The following is a 26,093-nucleotide window of genomic DNA, read 5'->3' as shown; positions in this document are numbered from 1 at the left end:
ATAGCACCTAAAAGTGAGCATACACGGTTGAGCGAACGTGATACCAATAAATAAAAGACGTATACAAAGTGACCACACGACAATATAATATGTTATGCATTATTATAAAAGTAATTAAATTATTTTATCGAACAAAAAATTGAAACCGCGATGCTTGTCAATAATAAATACTTAAGTAAAATTATGTACACGGATTTATACATTTAACATTATAGCATAATATATAATAAAAGCACAACTGTATATAATTTATTATTACGGCAACTCTACACGCGACAATTTTAATATTGTTAGATATATTTTGTACTTAACTAATTATATTATATTTTTTTTTTTTTTTTAATTCCGGTATTTATATAAATATATAGATTAATTTGTATTTATATAGTTACTAATTACTGTTATTAAGTTGAATTTTTTTTACGTTGCTAAAGGTTTTATATTATAACCTGTTTATTTCTATAAATAAAATACGTTTCAAAAGTTTCGTTTCACTTTTATTTCTATAGTCTATATACCGTTATTATTATTTTTATTATTTTTATCGACTTTTTTATGAATAAATTCAGCTTCGTCGACTGGTTCATTAGCATTACACACACATATACCTATGACATTTAAAAAATATGTTTATATACCTAATATATATACTAAGGATATTAACCTTATTAATATATAATATCATTATTTATTAAGATTATTATTCGTGGAAAATATTTTTCTTATTTTGCCAAAAATGTTTAAATTTAATAACCGGATAATAATTTAACGTTTAGATAACGCTTTACTTAAATCGTATTTAGGACAAAACATATAGAATCTGTTAATATACTTATAATCGAGTTTACTGCTTTCAAGTGTCAATATTTTACGTAATATATAGAGCCATTAAAAATAATAAAACAAAAACATTTATTCGGTATACCTGGGGAAAGTATATCTTTAGCTTCTTTGCATGTTATACTAATAACTAGTAAGACTTTAACTATATATATTGAAATGATAGTGTAGAAACTATATCTTTTCGATTTACACAACATCTTTTCATGTACCTAGTCACGACGTGTCGTCCCACTTTTTGGGGTAGTCATATATGGATCTAAATTCATGTAATCATGCCAAAACATTATAAAACGTATATAATATAATAAAAATTAAATATTTTATTGTATAAATAATTGTTCAATTACTAACTCTATATTATACATAATATATGAAATTCATGAGGCATGTGTCTAAAGCTTAATTAATTATAAAAACAAAACTAAATACGAAATATTTTAGAATGTTAGAAATACAAAAAATATACTATAGCGAAGTTATGGCAATCAGAATCAGTCATCATATAATATTCAAAAACATGCCAGTTAGTTCAACCCCCGAATTATAAAAATAAACAGAAAGTACCTAATAAACAAGAATTTAAGATGTGAACTACTAAAGTGAAAGTTAAACAGAAATAGAAGAAGAAACTTATCCGAGAATGTAATATATATAATATATGAGTAAGTACTTTTCTATGATAGTATTTAGTGTATTACACCATTTTACTTATAGAATTATAGGCAGTAGTTAGATAGATTCAAACATTATATGTCTAAATAAGTATATTCCAACTTTCAATTAATTTATTGTAATAAAAGAAACTTAAATAATTATTAACAACAGCTTATTAAGTTAGAATAACTTTCTGAATCGAAAACATTAATCGCATATTCACTAGAAATGTTTAACGATATTAATTATATCACATAATAATAATATATTTTATACAAAAATTAAATGTACGTTGTATACTAAACATTTTAACATATTATTTGATACTTCTATGAAATAGAATCTCTTAACTCTGTGATAAATCAAATCAAATCAAATATATTATATTATTCGATTTTATATGATACTTTGCATTACATATATTTTAGTGACTTATAAATTATTATTATTATTTATTAGTATCAACGTTATATATCTTTTCTTCGAAAAATTATGATATTATATTATAATATAATTACTATTCATAAATTTTACTTTCAGTGAACTTATAACTTAAACCCATTATTTTTACAGTAAAAAAATAAAAACTAATTGATTTAATTAAAAAAAAATAAACAAAACGTTTTGTAGCACATGCAATTTATTTCATTGAATTTCGTAAGTAAAATTTTACAATTTTTCAAATTATTATTAAAAAATATTAGTAAAATGTGACACCTACATCTTCGTTTTGCACATATAGACCATAATATAGTAAAATCGCGTTCATCAGTTCTATTTGTGTATTGTAATAGGTAATATTTAAAATTAATACATTCTTCTATAATTTCCAACTTTGATTGATTGATGATTGCTTATAGATACGGCCCTATCAGCTTAATATTAATTTTAATTATCATTTTATACGTAAATTTAAAAGAATTGCTTAAGATTTAATGAATCGGACTTGATAAATTTAATTTTTAATTTAAACTAAATTTATCAATTACTCATGACTTATGTCTAACCACGATGACATGCTCATATTGAATACAATAAAAAACCTATAATATTCAACATGCATATATCTATATTCTATTGTAAAGAATTACTTTAATACTTTTAAATAGCCTTAAAGGCTATACTTTTAAGCAATTAATTGATACCTAGGTACCTAAAAAATATCTAAGTATAGTACAAAATTATTACCAGAAATCTAGATAAAGAATCGAGATATTGAGTAATAACAAAATATTGACAATACTCATAACTATTTATGTACCTCTTACAATAATTTGCGAATATACATATAGTAGAAATGCATTGCAGCGAAACTATAACAGTTATGCGTTAAGTCTTAGGTAACGCGAACAATCGATAGTCAACCAAAATCTTGTGGTCCGGAAGAAAGTCATAAAATTATGTGTAGAAAATACGATTTAAACAATATATTGGTTAGGGTGACTGAAATTATATTATGTAGGTATCCTATACGATCTAAAATATATAGGTATTAATATTTGAATAATGATAGGCAATTTTCAAACCGGAAAGGTAAAGTATTATAAAACGTATCATAGTTATATATTGAATGGATTTATTTTTTAAATTGTTGTAAAACATATAAGTAAAACTTGTAGTCGCGGTTATTAATTAAGTGTATAGGTAACTAGTATAATTTTAACTATACATTTATTTTATAAACATCAATGTTTTACTTCTCCTTTATGATTTAGGCGATTTCTACAATTAAATATATATTAATATGTAAATGATAATGAAATAAATCATAGTTAAAATCAAAACAATAAACATAAAATATATTTAAAATGGATAGTTTAAATAATTTGAACTCTAAGATAATTAGAAATGTAATAGTTTTTAGTTTTTTACCAATAAATTTATTCTTATAAGATATATATTATATTATTACTTTCAAATAAAAAATAATTATAGGTAAGTCTAGTTTTTTATTATGATTAATTATAAACTAAACTGCGTTAGCATATTAAAATGGATTTATATAATCCTATTATAGGTATCTAGCTATTTATAAAGAGTTAGATAGTATTTCAGTTATCTATGTGAGGTATAAAATTCAAATCGGATCCCAAGTTCACGGTAGTACACTGAATAATTAGCCCCATTGATTTTAACCGATACTTACATTTGATATAATTTCACTGCATCCATCACGATTTATATGAGTTCGTGCAAATAGCACTTTCAATCTGATCAATTTAAAATTGATACAAGTCGTCATACATTTTAAAACTAATGAAGTGAAATGTTGATACCTATTTATAGATGTCTGAACAAAGAGCCAGTACTAGACAAATTTTATTTTTTAAGATTACGGAAAAAACTGGATGCATGGTAGTAAATTTGTAACAAAATTTTTGTAGTCATTTAAAAGTAACACTTTTTTATTTCCGACGTATTACAAAAACAAGTAACATAATCTAAAAATGGCGATGTAAAATTTAGCAAATACAGGTAGGGAAAATTGTTGTATTAATTTCGAGGTATAAATGTATTTATAAAGTCGGTGCAACTGTCTTCCGTGATCCTGGGAAACCGAACGATATTGAAAATTCTAATAATAGCATAGTTAAATTAAGCAAATTTATGTATATTTATTTATTATATAAAATTTATGTATGTTTTAGGGTGTTGCATGATGGTGTGTCGGTACCTACAAACTTATCAAGTATTTATGCGGTCTATCAATATTAATATATTTGAAAATGTCTACCTAATAACTTATTATGAAAAGAATAAAATATTAGTCCTAGAATGCAATTTTTGTAATTCAAATATTTAGTAAAATGTTTGTATGTTATTAAGCGTGATTATTTTCAACCATTTACAAAATTCCATTACGTATATTATATATATAAATTGAAACTTCCATTTACAAGTCCTTTCTAAAAACTGTTTTACTATTATCATAGCTGCGGTATACCTAAACAATACCTAACATTAAATTTTCTTATAGTATTACTGTTACCATTAACCATATTATTATTATAATGTACCTATGCAATACGTAATATACGACACTTGATTATATACATGTATATTACATATGATGAGTAAGCCTTTAACGTGCAACTCACGTGCAAGTGTATTATTAATAACTTTATTAGTAGATTAAAAAATTTTCATATAAGTTTTTACATCATAATCTTAACTCATTTGAGAATCATCCATTAAAAAATTTCACTCACCACATTCATATAGGTTAGTCAAAATACCCATAATACTCTCCAATTTACCAGCACTGATATTAAAATGTTTATACCTATTTCTTTTTTGTAATGAATATTTTATAATTATTTTTATAAAATGTATTACACACTCTTAGACAAAAATATTAATTTAATATTTATATTTAAAAACAATGCATTTTGTTAACTTTTCTATACTTTTATTGTTTAAATTAAATATATATTTAAAAAAATTTATTTGACATGCAGTTTTTAAGACTATTATTTTTATTATTGAAGTATCAAAAACCCAATAATATATAATTTTATATATTGTTTATAAATAAATAAAATATATGTAAACGAAAATAAGAGAATAAAAATAGATAAACTCAATTTTTTCTTGTTATTTATACTAGTAATATTTTACTAATTAGTCATCAGATTATATATTGTAATAATAATATTTGAAATATCTGTGTGTAAAGAAAATATCAATAATAGTTTAATACTTTGTTAAAATACTTTTTTATTAATACCTGAAGTAATGAACATGACGATCGAATGTTTGTTTGCCTATATCTGTTATTTCAAGGGAACTATAAAACCTAGGTATTTTTATGAAAACATAATATATTATACACGATTTTTAAGGAGTTTGAACTAGGCAATTTAATTGAAATGTTGAGAAAAATTAAAAATCAAAATCAAAATTAAACGTATCATAATTCAAAATATGTAGTATCCTTTCTATAGATGGTATTAAAACATAAAATATTTTAAGTTATATTCAATTAAAATTTATGTTTATAATTACTTAAATATTAACTTTTAGATTATAATAGCTAATAAGAATAAACATTTAACAACTTAATAAAAATGCAAAAAAAAAATTAAAGAACTAGAAATTTCCCAGTAAAGTAATAAATATTTTAATAAATACTTATCCATTTTTTAATTTTAAAAAAGATTACAGGAAGTAGCTGAATATTTCATTTTAATGTATTTGAGTACTTTATTTTAGAACAGCGGATCCTCGATAACTCAAACCTATATAAGTCGAATTTTAAAAAACTCGAACGAATGCCTTAGCTCCTACCTTACAAGTTACAATACATATTTTATATATTTTCTGTAAGTCGAATTTTCGATAACTAGAATTTTTTTTGGCCCTCAACCGATTCGAATTATCGAGGTTCCGCTGATCCGCTGTATTTATATATACCAATATACCAAGAAACTAAAAAGCAAAAAAATTAAAACTATTTGAATATTATTATTTTTAGGTAGTTTCTTAGTAATTTAATTTTGTTTAGACTATAGTGCCACATTTAAATGGGTTCGTACTTTAAAATTATACATACAGTGAATTTGGCTTAATGTAATCATTGGTTTATATAAAATCAACCGTTTATTGTATTCAAAAATTAAATCAACCCGAACCAAATCTTATGTTACTAATGTAACATTAGTAACGTTAAATTAACTTTTTATTAGAATCACCAAGTACCGGATAATTTGAATTAATTTTTTTGAACATTTTTACCGTTTTTTTTTATAGTATTTTATAGTATTGATTATAGTTGTTATGTTATAATATTATATACAATTTACATACATTATTATGTATTTTATTTTAAATAATTAAACATGATATGCTAATTAATTAAATATGAATTTTCACTTCAGGCTAATATTAAATTAGTGGATTCTCAAGTATAATCGAATATAGATAGTTTCTTTACTTTATTTTAAATGTATTTATTTTATTATTTAAATTTTAATTTCATTAAAAACCATACGTATAAATATAGAATCATTGAAAAAAAAATAAATGTATTATGGAATCAACCGGTTAATAGAATCAAAATTACCTGAACCAATGTGATGACATTAAGGCGGAACTCACTGTAATTATAATATCCTAATATATAATACCTACTGGGAAGTTAACATTTTTTATTTTATAATGTTACAGATTACTAGATTAGTGATTACTAGGGCACGGATGTTGTTGCATTTGCAACTTCTTTTCTATTGTTCGGATTCGTTGCTAAGTAGATTATAAATTTGTTTCAAATGAGTACCAATTAATACATAAAAATTTTAAGTGCAACTTTTTGCAATTTTTGACCTTTTTTTAATTTTATTGCAATTTTGTTAATTATTGTCATTTTCAATACAATTTTATGTGTTTTTTTGTGTTTTCACTTTTTTTTTGTTAGATTATACAGGTTTAATCTATGGTTATGTCGGGCTTTATTGGTTGTGACTCGTGACGGCTTATTTGTCCGTCGTCGTCGGCGGTAACTGGAAAAACCATTTAATTAGTAGAAAAAAATCAAAAAATAGTTTAAATAAAAAGCTTTAATTTTTAATAAAATTATTTGTAGATTTCTGAAAAAATAAGAAAACCGGACAATTTACTAGATTTTTAATGACAACTGACGAGAATTTGAATTTGAATCTTTTTTATTATCTACTCGTTAATATTTTTTTTAATTTTTTTGGTACAAAATATTTTTTTATTGCAATTTTTAAGTGCAATTTTGGGTTTTTTTCACAGCAATAATGCAATCAATTTTATAACATTTTTAGTGCAACAACATCCGAGCCCTAGTGATTACAGTAATATAGTCTACACCAGCTCCCAGTGGTCTTAATCTCCCTTACCAATTTTCTTTTGATTACATTTTTTTACGAAATATATTATGTTATCATAATGAATATTTTAATATTTTTTTTATATTAAAAATCATATAAGTAACCAAAGTAGGTACATAAAAAAATAAAATTACTAAGCATATTGGTAATTGTAACGAATTTCATTATAGCTCGTCTAATCGTCTTAGCGTGGCGGTGTAATAAACATAAAATAAGCTACATGAAAAAAAAATAAAAACACATTTAAAATTTATTCAATAATTACATAAATGTAGACGTGTCATGTATACGTTTGTGTCCATGCTAATCACCGATAGAGCTACCGCGGACCACAGCGTTAGAATCGCTGGTCTACACAGTAACTCAACAGAAATTCCACTTTACAATCTAGACCAGCGTTTCTCAAAGTGTCTCAGTCAATTTTAGGTAGGTCACAAAAATTTTTTTGGATAATATAGATTCCAAGAAATGTATATTAAATATATTATTAAATATACTTATATTATTTAGCAATCAAGTACCAAAGATTACGTTGGTAATAAATAATTATAATTCGTATTAAATACCTAATAAAAATTTACACATTTTTATACAATACAAATTTTGTTTTTTATTACTTTTTGAAAAGTGAAACTATGTGGGTCACGAAAGATTTTTCGGGGGAAATTTGAGTCCTGGTACTAAAAAGATTGAGAACCACTGCAGATCTAGACATTTATGATAAGACATATTTTGAAAAACAACTAGTATAATAATTTTCATATTACAAATTTCACGTTCAAAGCGGAATAATTTATAATTTATACTTAGTTATGAATGTTATAATGTTTTATAAATGTATAACTAATTTTCGGGTATTACAATGAAAATATATTATTTGCAATATTATGTATTCAAGTGGGTATGCAATTAATAAAATAACAAAAAAATACTCTAAATTATGATGCTGTGAAAATTCATAATACATAAATTCACAAAATAAGTATATATAAGTGTATAGTATTATAAGTATATAAGTATAGATGAGATATATATATATATATTATATATATATATAACATTTTTTTTAATCACTACAAAAATTTATGTAAATTGCAAATACTAGAATTTGAGGTAACCATTTTGCTGTACAGTAGGTGTTGATTGTTTTTTGACCTTGTCATTGAGTAAATCACCATAATGTATTATGTATATGTAAATTTGTTATATTTGAAGTCAATGATAAATTATTGCATACGAAAAATGATTCTGCAGATCCAAGACGGTTTATTGAAATAATTTTTGTTGAAAACATTACATTCGAAGGTGTCATCGTGTGTGTAAAATATATAGCCATACACACCAAATGTTATAAGTAACCACAAATAATATTTTAAATTATAAAAAATAACTAAAACTGTGATTCTTTTTTATTATAAATAACTAATTTCGTCCAAATTTGAACTTTGAATGCTTATAAAAAAAGATCACATTTGTATCTTTAATATTTTAAAATAGCTATGACAACTTATGATGAACCTTGTATAAAGTTTTCAAAGTTTTTAATCGTGCGATAATTTTTTATTTGATATCGTGTAAATTAAATTCTTACCGATTTTAATTATAATATAATAATTTAAATATTATTAAAAAAAAATTATAATAATACAATAGCCTACAGCTTGGGTTTGTCAGTATCTGGAACAGTGTGATTAAATTTAAAAACAATAATAAAATACAAAAAAATAATTCTTAAAGAAGCTATAATATATACATATATAAATACATTATAGACCTTCAAGATTTTAAAGTAATATATTATTGGTATCAACTTGAAGTTTAATGTTTTTTTCCATCGTTGCTGCCCACTTTGTTACCCCATTAAGCATTGAGATAAGTATCAGAAAGTGTATACTTATTTTATGATTTCTAAATCAGATGGAATATTTACTATGCCATCACGGACACAACAGTTTACTGTTAGTCGATTTAGTCGATAGATAACAATAATATTAATATACAGTCGTTTCACTCATTGATAAAAACAACTAATTTTCTATTTACTAAAGCACAACTCGCCGAATCTCTCAACAGATTAAAACCGATCCATCGCTCTGATCAGAATCTAAAAGTTCTTATATCGTATAAGAACGCCCCTGCAGAGTTACACCGTATATAAAATACAGCATATAGACGTAATTATTTTTGATTACTCGACAACACATTTTACGGTGGCAAACCTATGCGGGCCTGCTACTTAAGATAATATTATGTACTCATCGGTTTGTCGAAAGAATAAAATATCGTCGGTATCGCGTCGTCAAAACCGTATTTCGACGTGGGCGCGTGTAAAGTCGTGTTCGGCACAATTATTCTCGTTACGTAAAAATCCTCTCGTCCTCCTCCGCTGGCAGCGGCGCTGCAGCAGGACGCGCGTTAATCCGGTGCAACGATGCACCGCACCTCGCGGCCTAATAACGTCATCATCATTATCCCCCGCCGAATCCTCCGCCGAGCAGGAAAGGAAAATCGTCGTCTACACATCCGCCCGCCCACCACCGCCCGTCACTTTCGGTACCTATCCAACAATAACGATACGATAATGGCGTACGATCACGCACACGGTAAACGCATAATATAATATTATTAGCGGTCGGTTTCCAACGGCACCCGCGCGCGTTCGCTCGATGACCATTTATGGGCCGGTCACCGGTCGAGCGATGACCGCCAGCGCGATGAGTCATCGTTCCGGGACGCCGACCGCTGGAGAGCGGCGCGCGTGTCGCCGTTCGTTCGGTCGACGGTCGGCAGCACGCCGGCGAGAGTCGCGCAACGGCCACGCGCGCACGCAGAACACCTGACAAAGGACGACGACGGCGTCGTCGGCGGTGTGCGGTGGGGCGTCGCGGTGGAGCAGCGGCGCGCCGACCTTGCCGTCGTTTTGTACTTATTAGGTCGTCGTCGTAGGTTATCAACGACCGTTGTGTTAACGAAGAACAACAATAATAATATTATATCGCCGCCGCGGCCCACGTGCCGACGACTCGGCCACCAGACCACCTCTTTTTGTCAGTGTTCGAACCGCACTCGACGGTGCAGCAAGTCGAACGTAAGCGATATCATCGTCGTCACACGCTGCTGAGGTGATTTGGCGCGCGCACACGTGTTGCCGGTCGCGGGTGCGGTAATAATATATAAGACACGACATCGTTATCAATAATAATCGTTATCACTGTTTTACGCGGACTTTTGAAAACGGGCACTCTCCTGCAGCCGACCGGGCCACCGTCAAGTCTTCCTCTGCGACCTTTTGGCGCACCGTACGAGGTACCTACACCTATACCATTTACGTACCTATATTATATATATATATATATTGCACCTGTATATGATTATTGATTGTTTTGTATTCGATTTGCGATCGAGCCGATGGAAATAATAATTAACACGATCGACGTAAAACGTTTTTAATCTTATGGTACTCCGTCGTCAACACACACGACGGGACCGCAAAACGACCTGTTAAAATCGTTTATAAGCCGATACGCTATAAACACGAATTTGTCGAACGAATTCGCGTTATAACGGAGGCGGTCGAATCGAACAGCACGAAAATGATATTTTTACGTTCGCGTTCATCACTGACCAACGACATGGTTATTCTAAAATTTGTTGAAATTTTCTTACCTCCGAATTTTACTACGACTCAATAACTTTGATGCACGTTAATAAGTTATCTACTCGAAATTTGTTCCGCTGAATGCGAATATACCACACAACACACACACACACACATAGGTTCGGCGTCTTCTCGAGTACAATACCGAAATGCCGAACCCTTATGTATATTATTATAAATGGTATATTATGATAATATACCGCCTAATTATTACGGTTATAACATTATATTGTTTTATATTTTATAGGACCATGATGATATTATTATTACCGTTTTTAATTTTTATTTAAACAGTTCTCGGTCACGGCGATCGTGATCGGTAGAAAAAAACGACTATCTACATAGTATAATATTTCAATACCGATAATTTCAATTAGGATTTTTTCTCGGTTTTACGATACTATATAAACTGTAAATAATATTGTTAAACACAATTATTAATTTCGCCACTTTAACCGTTTGGAGGAAATAAAAGTATGTACATACTCTGAAATTCACAGTTTTTGACAAAACATCCATGTTCTACGTTCTACGAACCATGTTTTAGAAAGTAATGCAACTGATTTTAAGATATTACATTACATTATTATTATTTATTATTCAGTATACTTTCCCGAAATGATTAATGATCTTTTCCGTATAGAACTTTCTTTAATGCTGTTTATTTTCTGAAGATGATTGCTATCAATTTGTTTTATCTTTAAAAAAAATTAAAAACAGAACACTTGCGTGTAAAATGTAAATTAAAATAATAATAATTTAAAGTTTAATTAAATTTACTTATTTTTTAAACTTAATACATTACTTAAATTCAGTATTTATTATTTCAATCGGTCTTCGAGTTATTCAATACTTAATCATTATTCATTAGCAATTTAATATAATAAGTTAATAACTATTTTCTATATACGTTTTAATTATAATATTGGTGCATTCCAATATAGTTATAATACTATACATTTTAGTGGTTAGTAACATATATTTTACGACTGAATAATTGATATGTAAAACTAACCAGCTATCTAATTATTTTAAATACATCACATATAATATTACCTACCTAAGGCTATAACAAGTAACAACTAACTGCAAAGCATAAACATTTCAGCAAATGTAGTAGGTAACAGATTTAAAATAATACGTATTTATAAAATATAATAATGTTTTATTGAAATATTATTAATGCGATTCAAAACAAACTCTTTTTCACGGCAAAAAGATCTATTTTCATTCCAACGTATTAATCGATTTTATCAGTTATTATAATATGTAAATCATATATTATTATTATTATTATTATTATTATAACGGTAGTATGGATTTTTGAAATACGTTCAAGATTTCTAGTATATTGTATTATTTTCTTGAAGTCCTAAAAATAAATTTTAGACTTATTTGGAAACAACTTCATCTACATTTATGTTCAAAATTAAAATGTTTGTATATTAAACAGTGAATTACGGTTTTTACATAAATAAATAGAAAAAATTGTTTATGAATATTAAGGTCGACATAACGTTCAAATTAATTTTCAGTATAATAATCGAATCATTGGAACAATCGTTAAATGGAATGAAAATTAATTGATCTAGCATTGAAATAATATTATGCAATGATTTAAATGATTGTGACGTATTACGAAGACACAATAAAATCTTAACATTTGTGTGTGATTTTACACGAATTAATATCCCTCTAGGATCCGTCACTAGATTAAGGGAAGTCTTTTGGTCTTTTATATGCGTCCTTGGTGATGTTAGCTTAAATCAATTGAGTAGTAATTCGTACTTTTAACTTAGATTTCAGAATATATTATATATTCTTTTTTACCCTAAATATGGATAACAAATAACGATGGCATAAACAATAATATAAATAATTATTGTCATTGCATTCGAATATTTTTATTTTCTATCATTGAAAATATTTTGGTTATTTGATTAAAACTAATTAAACTTAATGTAGGTACATACAAATGCGTATACGAGTGTCATATGGTATATGTGTTATAAATATTTTTGTATTGTCTGGAATAATACAGTACCACAGTAGAAACAAAGAAGAGAAAAAACAAAACATGAACAATTTTATTTAAAAGTTTCAGATAATAATAGGTGTTACAATTGTATAACTAATAGAAATAATATGTCGTATAAAAATGTTATATATATATTATATAATTTTGGAAATTCTGATATAAATATTAATCGAGTACCTAGTCATCCGGCACAAAACAGTTTTTAACTATTTGTTACAGGTATATATAAGACAGGGATAACACAGCGAGTGTGGTGTCATTAGTTTTTAACCTAACTCAAGATATCATAATGTAAGGTCACTTCTTAATAAGATTCGAACGATCAGTATGCATAACACAGAGATTTTATTAAATGATTGTAATTTTTAAAATCAACAAAATTAACAAATTACTAGGTACCTAGATAAATATTTATTAATCTAACTTATTTAATCTATTACATTTCACAGACATTAACTTTAAAGTACTATACTGTACTAAACAGTAATAATAATTTAGAATTGTACAGTAGGACCAGTAGGTAATCATATAAACAAGATCTATTAATTTTTTGTAAAAATGATCATGTCATATAACACCTTTTCTAACAGTGTAGTGCATTTCATTGCAGTTATGGAGATATAATAATAACGTACCTAATATGGTACATAATATGGTATAATGCGGTTACTTATTTAATTATATTGTGTCCTTTACCTCTCGTCATCACATTAATCGAGTAAAATATTATTACCAGAGGGAATAAAATCACTTCAACGACAAGACCTAACACTCGATACGCTTGTATTATGTACTGAGTAAACAACACATTCATATTACATTTTTTATATAATATAGAAGATAATTAATAGAAAAAAAAAATAGCTAACCTACTTACTAGTTTGTTATTTACTATTCCACTATTTTGTTCATCATGATTAATAGCAAATGAATATTTATTTTGGTTCCGACTGTTTCGAGTAGGTATTGATAAAAACAATATAATTAATATGGAGTATATTATTATAAAATATTGTTTTAAATTCTAAGTATAGATTCTTATTCGTATATATTTTTCAAGTGGTTAGAAGTATTCAATAGATAATAACTATATAATAGTAGGTATACAATAAAAACGGTTATATAATAGGCTTCAGTGTTATTTTTAATTGCAGAATAGTTAAAATAGGTTTCTTCATAAGTATAATTATACGCGTATATATATCTCGCTCGAAAATTTAAATATCGAAATAAAAGCCGATGTTCGAACACATGCAAAATAGTGCTCTTACCTCGAAGTTTTATAACAGATCAATTCACTTAATAATATTAAAACTAAAGACAATACACAATCGATTGATGAATGTAAATTTTTAATTCCATAAGTATGCAAGACAAAGGCGACACGTGTATGGGTCCTCTTGAAGTAATATAATAGCTGTTTCATACAATATATAGTATACCTATATACATTACGAATAATAATATGTATTAATAATGCGATTATGAACATACAGACGTAGGAACCTACGTATATAGTATTATACCTTGATAATATTGTAGATATATATTTTACTGTATAAAACACACATTAATATAACAAATATACGTAAGTACAACTATTTGGGGTACACGCACATCAACCCACCCGTTCGCCGAAACACACACAAACACACTGCCACCGCTGCTGTCGGCCGGTCGATGCCGCCTTTAATAATAATTTATTAATCCAGTTTTGGTGGTCGCTATTATTGTTATTTCAACGCCGTGTGCTACATCGTAATCAGTGTAATAACAACAATATGCCATGATTATTCCTTAAAGCCATATTTAGGCGTGTCCAGAAACCAAACGGTTCTTCCGTGTAGTTTTCCAAACGCAGATTATTTGCATATTATATGTCTTACTGAAAACGATAATGTACAGTAAGTTTTATTTTGGCGTTCAAAAAAAAAATAAGTACGATTGTTTTAAATATGTTTTATATGGTTTTGAGAGTATTAAGCAGTGTTGTGTGCTATGTATTTTGGAACTTGGGAAGATGTGCTGAATTCCATAGGTATAGAACTTAGAACTAGAGCTTTATTTTTAGAAGAAATTTGCAAAACTTTGCAAAATATGTAATCGTTTAGTTTAAGTTGCGTTACTACCTTTAAATGAATTTAAAAAATAATATTAATGTAATAATAAAAATAACAAAATTACAATTATGATAACGTTATGGTTAAATTGAAAATTATTTATAACCGAAGTAAACCTGCAAATGGTATTTTCCATTTTCATTAGAACCTTCACTTGTATTATATACTTTTTTATGTCTTTTTTATTTTAGTAAATTAATTTATGTATTGTAATACGATGTACATATTTAACTATGAGATATATCGTTAAAAAACAAATTCACAATTTGCAGACTTTATTCGAAAACCAAAGTGAACGTGTAATCAAATTATTTAAAAATAATAATGCTCACAGAACCGAATAAAAATAACTAATAAGTAATAATATTTTTATCATAAAATCTGCGTGGGGGTGATATAGATGATAGGTATAACCAGCATACAACCAGAACAAGACATTATAATAATGTATCATCTTACTCTGATCTTTTTGATCTTCTTTGACCTTTGTTTATAGAATAAAGTTTGAAGTTTGAGACACGAGCAATGTAACGGAATTTAATAATAATAACAAAAAAGGGTGGTCAAGTGCGTAACGCTAAGCTGTACAGTAGGTATCGAGTGGACATCGGACATAAAGTAGGTCATTTCAATGGGTGTAATAATTTGAATCCAATGATTTACAATGATAAGAATCATTGTATACGAAAAAGGATTTTGGACGGAGATGACTTGTCAGCCTAGGATATATGATATTTTCTACAGAGTGGCGAGAAAGGTGATTTATGATTTAATGACCTGAACATCCCAAAATTTAAATCATGTATAAAAATGGCAATTTAAACAACTGGTGTATGTTTCAAGTTTCTATTAGTAATTTTTAACTACAGTAAAAATCTAAAATTATTTGATAGTAAATCGTTATTTTAAGTGTGAATTTTTGATTTCGTAAAAATCTAAACTTAATATAACATTTTTTTTAATTGACCAACGCTCAACTTTTTTATAACTATTGTAAGCTAAACTTATGGAAAACCTTGTATTGAATTTTTAATTCTTAGCTGCTTATACAACATTTTTTATAAATATTTAACTACAAAATAACTTGCAAATATTCATGATTTTGACCTAATATTGTCAATATTTGAACTTCAAACGCTAATAAAAAAAATTATAGCTATGCAATCTTATAATTTTTTAATCACTATAAGCATAACTCATGAAGAACTTTATTTTAAATTTGCAAGTGCCAAAAATATTTTATCGGTATTTATTTAAAAGAAAAAAACGATATATATCAAATGTTTTAAATAGCCATAAAAATATGTATAAATATATAAATAGCCGAAATATTTTGAAAAATTAAATTATGTAAATAAAATACCAATCTAAATAACTTGTAAAATTTTCAAGTATCTACGGCTTATATACTTTATGAATATTAACAAATATTTCATAAAAATTTAAAATTCAGACGTTTATAACATTTTTTCCTATAATACCGCTCGATGTTTTTCTGCATGTAGTTATTTGTAGGAAAATGTATGAAAAACTTTGTGTTGAATTTTTTAACCTTAGATAAAAATACGAAAAATAGTATAAATTTCCAACTACAAAATTACTTGTAAATTTTCGCGATTTTGACATATTTCTTAAAAATATGAACTTAAAACGCTGTTATAAAAAATTGTGACTATCTATATTTGATTTTTTTTTTAACTACAATAAGAACCACTTATAAGAAACTTTGCATTAAATTTTCAAGTTTTTATTTCAATAAAAAATACTTAGAAAAATCAGTTGTCTATAAATAGATCAAAAACAGCCGGAATATTTTGAAAATTTAATTGTGTATATAAATAACGCTAATATAAACGTTTGGTAAAAAATTCTGTTTTTCCGTCACTTTATTGTGGTTTTTCCCTATTTTTTTGAAAACTACAGCTGGAAACTTCGAACTTTTGACTTCTATAATGCACCTAGGATATTTAATATTTGCCCGTTGCCGTCGAAAACCACCCCAGAAATTTTAAACTGAAGCATTATTATTTATTTCGACAATTTATGGTGTCCAAAGACAAAAAAACACATACATTAATGTAGAATCAATACATTCCTCACCGAGTTCAGAATCTAAAATATGTTTAGAGAGGAGCACGTGTCAAAAGGTATACGGTACAAAATTTTTAATTTTCAAGAATACGACCACAATAACACACAGTGATACAAAGGCCCATGTATAGGTATATATGTATGTATGTCTAAATTAATAATAATAAAAAACCTTGACGATATAACAGGTCGCGGATATACACATATATAATATTAATATAATATACCGAGTATCTATGTTAATGTCGCATGTACCAACATGTATAGGTATATTATATATTATTTGACATAGGTATATACACGTGAAAATCAAAGCACACTCGGGAAAGCGCGATCGATGTGACTCGGCCGTCGGGGGGGTTGATGGTCACAAGATACATATTTTAAGGTCGTTATTTGGCGAGGGGTCGGAAACATGATCGATTCTCGTGAGTGTGTCATTATATTCAATTCATTATATGAAATATGCGCACATATTATAATATTATTGTTTGTTTGTGTGTGTGTGTAATATCGTCGTCGTTACTATAACGCCACCGTCGGCCGTCACAACTTACGCGCGAGCAATAAGTGACTATAAGTGAGTGTGTTGTGCTTGTGCGCGAGTGGCAATGACTCGGCTGCGGCGGCGGCTGCGGTGGCAGTGGCGGGGGCAGTGGCGGCGGACGGTGGAGGTGACGGCGTGGGCGAAGTCGTCCTCGTCTATCGGTTAGAGCGCTATCGCCGCCGCCTCCGCGAAAAATCAGCAAAAATGTATATTATATTAATACGCGAACGTACAAGACAATCATCGCAGCACGTGTACGCGTACGCCTACCTCCGACACGGTCGTGTACGATAATAACATTTAATAACGATTATTATTATTAATAATATATAGTTTTGCGCGGGCGGCGGCGGCGGCGGCGGCGCGACGTAGGGGACGGAAACACGAAAACCGTTCGAGGTATGATATTTATGGTGTATATAATATGATGTTATATATACGATCGATGGAGGTGAGTTCAGTCAAACGGATAATATACATAATAATATTATAATAAGACATTCGTCGAGCGACTCGGTGCAGGCTGCAGCAATGAACCTGCATCTGCAGTGTAGAGTGCAACAAAGCGCGTAGGTAGATATACGTACCGATTCCGAGTGCAATATCATGATATTTCGATGTACTATATTATATAATAATTAAGTTAGGTACGCGATTGGCGTATTGCGCGATTCTGTCGAGCACGACTATCGTCGAGATATACCTACGTTCGAAAAACGATTTCCCCGTTGATAAATTATATTATATTTTAATATTGTTTCGAACGCAAATTTTATACAGATGTATAGTTTTTAAATAAACTATTAATTCCATCGGTATATTATATTATCGACACCGTATAGTCACACGTACGGTTTAATAGAGGACTAGTGTTATAATAGGTTATTATCGCTTATTGCTTAACGACCAATCGATTTTACGTCGTCGAGCGTGTTTGACTGAAATTATTTTTTTCACTCCGACCCACATGTTTTATGTATTATTTTAAAGAATGTAAATCACAAGTGTCCAGTAATATAGAGTAATTTAGCTGACGACTTTTTTTTAATTTATACGACCAAAGAAATTTAGAAAATTTGTTTTTATTCTCTTCTATCGAATGGATTCTGATGGTTGCTTAAATTTTACAATTTCTGTCAAATTATTGTCATTAATAATGAACCCTTTATTTGCTTCGGTATTACCGTTTCCTATACTCGTTATATTATACAACTATTTGTGTGGTTTCACATTTTTTCAAAATCAAAAATATTTTCATAATTTAAACAGTTATTCTGAGTATTCACCATAGTTATGGTTACTAAAATATGTAAGAAGTAGAGTAAAAAAAAAAATAATAATAACAATAGGTACTTAAGTAGAAAATGTGATGATAAAATAATAGTGTTACGCAATTCACGTGACAGGGCAATATAGAGAATAATAGTTATTATTTGTCTGTCATCGTTTGCATAACCTTCGTACGATGAATGAGTTAAATACCCTTATGAAACTGCCACGCGTATGAAATGTAATCACAACATTATATATAATATATATTATATATTATATACATATTATACAAAATTTATATTGATTAGAAGATGGGTTTTTTGGTTTAGAATTATTTGGTAAAACATCGGTGGCGTTTCTTAATTACCACCGTTTCAAAAATAATAAGGCGTTGAAAAATCGATGAAATAAATAATATAGTAATTTATTGATTTCAATTTAGTCGTAAATCGTTACAACCCAATTAGAAATCGCTCTCGGCCGAGTGGTTATTATAGTATATTATTCATATTATATGTGCACCGTCTAACACTATATTATTATTAACATCATGGAAAACTTTGTAAACGATAACACGCAGAACCTATATACCTACCTACTGTACAATTTAATATTTTATTATTTTTTTAATCGTATTTATACCATAGTTTATTATGTGGTAGTCTAATTGAAATATTATTATATTACACAGTCATCCGATCGAACTAACCACGGCGGACGACGGTATCGCTATGGTATATTTGCACGCCCTTTTTTTTTTATAGTTATCATATTATTTATTATTGTCGTATTGTTTTCTTCGACAACGTTCACAATAATAATATGATGACGTACTACGACAACGATGCATGACGTTTAGTTAAAATCATGCGAGCGCTACGAACCATGGATTCCTGCAACTATATCGTACGTTTTGTACGCAGGCACACTCGACAAATAACTCGTGCACGGCATAATTCGTCAAAACTGACCGATTTTCGTGAAGATATTCGTTATATTATGACAACTGCATAATATTATCAACTATCAAATTAAACCTAAGCTGCAGTACACTCGTACGTATAAGTAATATTGCTCGCAAATCGTAAAAGTTGTATATTTTTTTAAATACACTTGACAGTTGACTTATTACCAACAATACCAACCAAGTTATAGAAACTCATTTTATACGATAATACCAATATTATAAATATAATTAATACCAAATTTTATATTTTTCGACAATTTTAGAAAAAAATACATATTATTTCTTAATTTCTAAGCATGGTTAATGTATTTTATTTTATTTTGAGGATATTTTATACTGAATTATTTTATTAAGGTTTTTTCTTTTGCTAAAGATTTGTACTAAGTTTCAAATATTTTCACTAGGCACCTATTGTGACGAAACATTTTGTCATTTTGATAATACCATGTTTTAATTATGACCGACCTGGTATTCGCCATGATGACGTACTATTATTTTTTGTGTCTGTTTTTTATTTCATCTCAATTATAATTAAGTGTAGTTTATCTTGATAAAAAAATATGAATAATAGTTAATATTATACTTAATATGTAATATGTATTATAGTAAAACACTATAATTTTAATTTATAATAATATTAACAAATATTTAAAAAGTTATTATTTAATTTAAATTTTGAATACATTTATTTATATATTTCAGATTTTGTATTTGCATTTATCATCGGTTTTAATTTCTATATAACTACCGAACTTGTATCGCATAAATTAATAAATTAAATGATAGTATTATTTTAATGAAACCAGTTACATTACATTTTATTTAAAAGAAAATTATGTAGATAAATAGTTTAATGCAATTCTTTCTAAAAGTTTGGCGTGCAAATTTCTGTAGGTACCTAAGTTGTTTCGTGGCTTCTTTTTTACTCGTACTCATTTTTACTTGTTTTGAATATTTAACATATCTACCGTAATACTATGAAAATATTATTAAAATATTCTATTCCGTCGGAAACGGCCGCCAACGTAGTATTATACAGACCGGTATATTATATACTATATAGATACCTATTAATGTATAAAACTCCCTATTCATTATAAATTACAATATTAATACTACGTTGGTGGTAAATAGTAAAAGGAATTGCATGTTTATTCCATTCACCACAATAAAAATCGTTATCATGAAAATTGTATTTATTACTCAACTAATTAACTGTATAGTATGACTGAACACCACTATCAGTATTACCATCACGTAAACACGACGTACCATCTCTGTTATTATGGTTATTATTATTTCATGATATAAATCGTTTTAGATACATTTTATTATTTATATTTAATATGTAAAACTGAATCAAACTTTAGTGGGAGAGGGTAGCTAGATGGTAATGTTATGTGTATCCGATAGCCATAACTCCATAAAACCTACGGTTATTGATAGGACGTATTACTGTTTATTTTAAATTATTATTTAATATTAGAAAACAATAATTAATAAAATAATAATCAACAATTATTAAATAGTTAATTAAAATTCTCACATTATATAACATCTTTTTTTTAAGACTAGATGTTGGAAGAAAGGATTTAACTTTTATATTATAGTGTGATAAAATTGCAAAGATTTCAATAAATTGTAAATATAATTAGAAGTAACGAGAAGCGAAGTTTTCAATTTTTTCTTCACCGGGATATTGTAAAAAGTTCTTGACGACTAAACCGATGACCATATAAAATCATGTATAATGTGTTTTTAATTTGTTTATCGTAAATTATTACTAGTGTGTATTAATAATGTATATTATCCGCAGTGCATATTTTTAAATCGATCGTTAAATAAATAAATAATATTTTTTTTAAATGATAATTAAGATTTTTTTTTAGTTAATAAAAAAAAAAATACGATCGCAATTATTGGGGTAGTTCAGAAATCAGAAGCATGCAATGAATGATAATTATTTCTATACGACTGAAATAAAGTTTAGGGATCGCCTAAAAGTATCATAATATTATGCTTCTTTAAATTAAATCGACTTCTGGCAGCACTCACTGTCTCACTATAGTGTATTTAACTTTCATAACCGCAATAACCGTGTTACTTAATTTTATAACACTTGAGATACCTATATATATATATATAACATTACATCAATGAATTATAATATTATAAACCTATAAGACATCATATTTTATTTATTATTTTTATTTAAACAAAGTACCTTTATATATTTATAGTGCTTTATTATATCTACGTGTTATGATTTTTGTAGAATACTAAAATCGGCGAAAGTTGCATTCGCAACAGTTCAAACAGTTTTTGTTGTATCAGTATCTGCATAAGACGGTAGTAGGAAGGACGACGAAACGCACGACTTCTGCAGCAGACAAAGTAGATCACCGTGATCATGGCGTCGTCGCCTTTGCGGGCTCCGGCGGCGGCTGGTCAATCGAGATTGATGGACATGCAAGTGAGTGACGACAAAGTTATCTGTATTATTAATTGTAAATTTGCTTCAGTTATAGATTGTACGGCCTTAGAAGATATACATTTTAATAACTATAAATATATTATATAAACCGGGATTGTTTTTCTTTTTATGTGATTCCGTCGTGTAGATAGACCATTTTACATTTAACTGGTCTTATGATCTCGAATATTTTGTGTAAAAACACACTTACACATACGGAAAAAAGTGATTATAGTCGTTCGGTAGGTTTTATAGGAAAATACCTGAGTAATTTAATTTAAGATATTATATTTGATTAAGTATTCTTAAAAAACAGTGTATTAAAACGTAAGAGCTATTTACATTTATTTTTAGATTATTTTTTTTTTACATTAAATTTTGTAATAAATACCAGAAAATATATAAAAAGAGAATAATTAACTATACACTATATAAAAAATAATAAATAAATAACTATATACTATACTAATCACTATACCTTTTCTAATTATCCAATAGAAACAATGGTGTCATCTGTAAAATACTTTTCTTGGAGGTAAAACACAGTCTTAATTAAGTTGTAGTTACTTAAAAAGTAAACTTAAAAACAGATAGTTTATAATATTATTAAGCTCATAAATAAATATAATCACATAATTATTAATTTATATACCTATAGCCCTATTGGTATGTATAAAATTTTATTTATAATAAACGCTAAAATACAATATATTGGTACTAATATTATATTATTCTCATAGGCGCCGCCAGGAATTTCATCAGGGGGTGCCAGTGTTAGGTGTACAATAAAATTACGCAGTATACGGTGATTTCTAATTCTAAATAGAATTTTTAATATGTATAAATATATTGTATATTAGTAATTATGATATATTATATAAATCCATTCAATTTTTTAATTTTATTATTTTTATTTTTTTGAAAATCCAGGGTAGTGCAAGTGCACACCCTTGCACCTTCCTCGCGGCACCCATGATTAATGATTATACTACTAAATATTATTATACTGATATCGACGCTATTATAATTTATACCTATTTGAAATTTGAATGATCTGCAGTTATAAGTTAGTTTAACCTTATGTAGCTGATAGACAATAAACAATAATTGTAATAATTATTATAGTAATTATTACTAAAAAATTCTTCCGCTTATAAACGATTGTATTATATAATCGAGCCAATGTCAAACCTTGCACAAATCTAGGGCCGTGGATTGCAAATTATATAACGATATGTTATGTATTATATTTTACTAAAACCATGTTACGCCGTTGTGCAGAAAAAGTTCCAAGAAAAGCATTTGGCCACTTTGGCGGCCATCAAAGGCAAAGTCGCCGGGTCAACAACATCGTCAACTACTTCGTCGACTAAGACTACCGGAAGCAGTGATATGCCGGTACCACCTGTTCGGCGGGTCGTCGGCGCCATCCCGGCTGTGCAACCACAGCCGCGCAGGCCGGCTGGATCCGGAAGCGGTAGCGATTCTGTCGTACAGGTCGACGTAAAGGGAAAGGTACGTTACAAGCGCAATATTTCTATTATCTATAATATTATAATTTGTCCCTTATACGCGAGTTAATTGCTGAGAATAAAAACAACAAACGCATAAGTGAACGCAACTATAAAAAAAATTCGTTATGCACAGTCGATATTACCAGAAAGGGTTTTTTTCATTTGATTTAAGCAAAATCGTGTTAGTCCGTTGTCTAGGGATCACATACAATATCATTACCGCATAATATTCATATAAGTAGGACAAGTAGGTGGCTGTTTGCAGTATGCATCCGCAGTAAATAAGTACCTAACCTTATAACATATTATAGTGAAATCGCATGCAACATGCACTGCAGTATTTCTTGCTCGTTTTCTTGAAAAAAAAAAATTAATTAGTCGAAATCTTGAAATTGTTTATTCAAAACCCTCTATAATATATGTGTTTAATTAAACAATTAATTAAGGGAAGCTCAGTACTGGAAATCGCCATGAATGATTTTTAAATAATTTTATCATTAATTATGTATAGGTAATAGGTATGTTGTACATTAAAAATAAATATATTATTTACAAAAAACAATCATAGTATAAAATAAACGAACATTATTTTATATATTGATCAAAATTCGACCTATTGACTCTATGGGCAGAAGTGAAGTGTAAATAAAGTAGTAAATTAGGTATAAAAAACACAAAATTTAAATTACAGGTTACTTTTAGGAGGGAGGAACGGAAATTGTACAGTATGTATAGACCTTTTTCCACGGGTTATTTATCATAGTACATTAAACCTCATTCCATAGTCAAAACTGACAACTACAATAATGTTAAAAGTATATATTTCATAAATTGGACACCTGTAACAAGGTGCTGTTTATTATTATTTATTACATGTTTTTGCGAGTGGTGTTTAAACCCGTACAAGATACTTTATCCTAATAAAGTGTTTAGTTAATATACTTTATGGCAACTATAGGTATTATATATAAAACTTAATTTTACATATATTTTCCTACAATTTACAAACATAATGAGTCATTATTAATGACTCTTTAAGTTAAGATTTTTGATTACCGAAAAACTCATTGGCCTGCGATTCTTGAGGTTTCTTACGGTTAGCTAATTTCAAGTTTTGAGTTTAACAATGAGACTTTCTTGGCATTTGTTTTACATCAACATCATAGGATTTATAAATTATATCGTATTAGTGTAGTACGAATTAACAGCTATAGTGTAATAGGCTTATCACTTATATCAAAAATATATTTTATGTTCGCACGCCACCATCGAACGAAATGAATTGTTGTTGTACTGAGCGGGTAACGCGATACGATTTTTATCGCACAGCTTTTATATACGTCTTATTACGATTTCTACTAATGGCAGCTAATACCACTGGTGTCGATATCCATCTGAAATATGCATAATATGGCAAATCATTTCATTGATTCTCTGTGTAAAAAAATATAGTACAACATTGATGAAATACATATTAAATAGTTAAAAATATTACATTATATCATAGTATACCTATACTATAACAATAAAATACAATATAATATTGTATATGCAGCTAAGCGCTAGGAACCACTCGGCCTCTCGTTCTCCCACACACTGAATTACCGTTATTGGGTATATTGACAGTCACATCATTGGCGTATTTAGGGGGGCCAAGGGGGGCAATTTCCCCGGGCAGTACTTTTTTGGGACGCGGTAGATTTAACTGGAAGGTTTTATTTTTAAACTTTTTTTTATTTTTAATCGAACAGTTGTACAAAATAATAATAAATATGTACCCAGAGCAGCAAAATCCTAAATACGCCCCTGAGTCACATACCATATAGTAGGTAATATAGTTGATTATTGACGATAGACCAACTTCAAAACTCGCTAATACACCCGTAAAATTGCTTAAACCAGTTAAAATACTAAACCTATTTTATTTGTCGCTTGTTTTTTACTTCGCCTATTGTATACGCATTATTATAGCGACACGAGATTGTCGTACATATTGATGAACGTATGTTAAGTGCACTGCTACAATACAAGTCGTTGCATAGTCTCATCAGCGTTTTATTAGGT

General features: G+C 28.1%; 1 protein-coding gene across 4 annotated transcripts in view; it reads left to right on the top strand.

Moving 5' to 3' along the window:
- Positions 1 to 10,190: 10,190 nt before the first annotated feature.
- Positions 10,191 to 26,093, top strand: part of LOC114119189 (uncharacterized) — a 31,870-nt gene continuing 15,967 nt past the window's right edge. Inside the window, exons 1-3 of one of the 4 annotated variants that reach the window (XR_007605762.1) lie at positions 10,191 to 10,655; positions 22,318 to 22,515; positions 23,797 to 24,030. Coding sequence is in view for 3 of the 4 variants with exons in the window: in XM_050206250.1 (XP_050062207.1) it covers positions 22,453 to 22,515; positions 23,797 to 24,030 (297 nt within the window). In the remaining variant the exon portion in view is untranslated. Of the gene's footprint in view, positions 10,656 to 17,677; positions 18,255 to 19,964; positions 20,131 to 22,317; positions 22,516 to 23,796; positions 24,031 to 26,093 lie in introns of those variants that run through there. The other 3 variants (XM_050206250.1, XM_050206248.1, XM_050206249.1) reach the window with 3 other exon arrangements.

Source organism: Aphis gossypii, chromosome X (assembly GCF_020184175.1).
Source record: "Aphis gossypii isolate Hap1 chromosome X, ASM2018417v2, whole genome shotgun sequence".
In the NCBI taxonomy this organism is placed as follows: Eukaryota; Metazoa; Arthropoda; class Insecta; order Hemiptera; family Aphididae; genus Aphis; species Aphis gossypii.
This window is presented reverse-complemented; position numbering and strand designations above follow the sequence as displayed.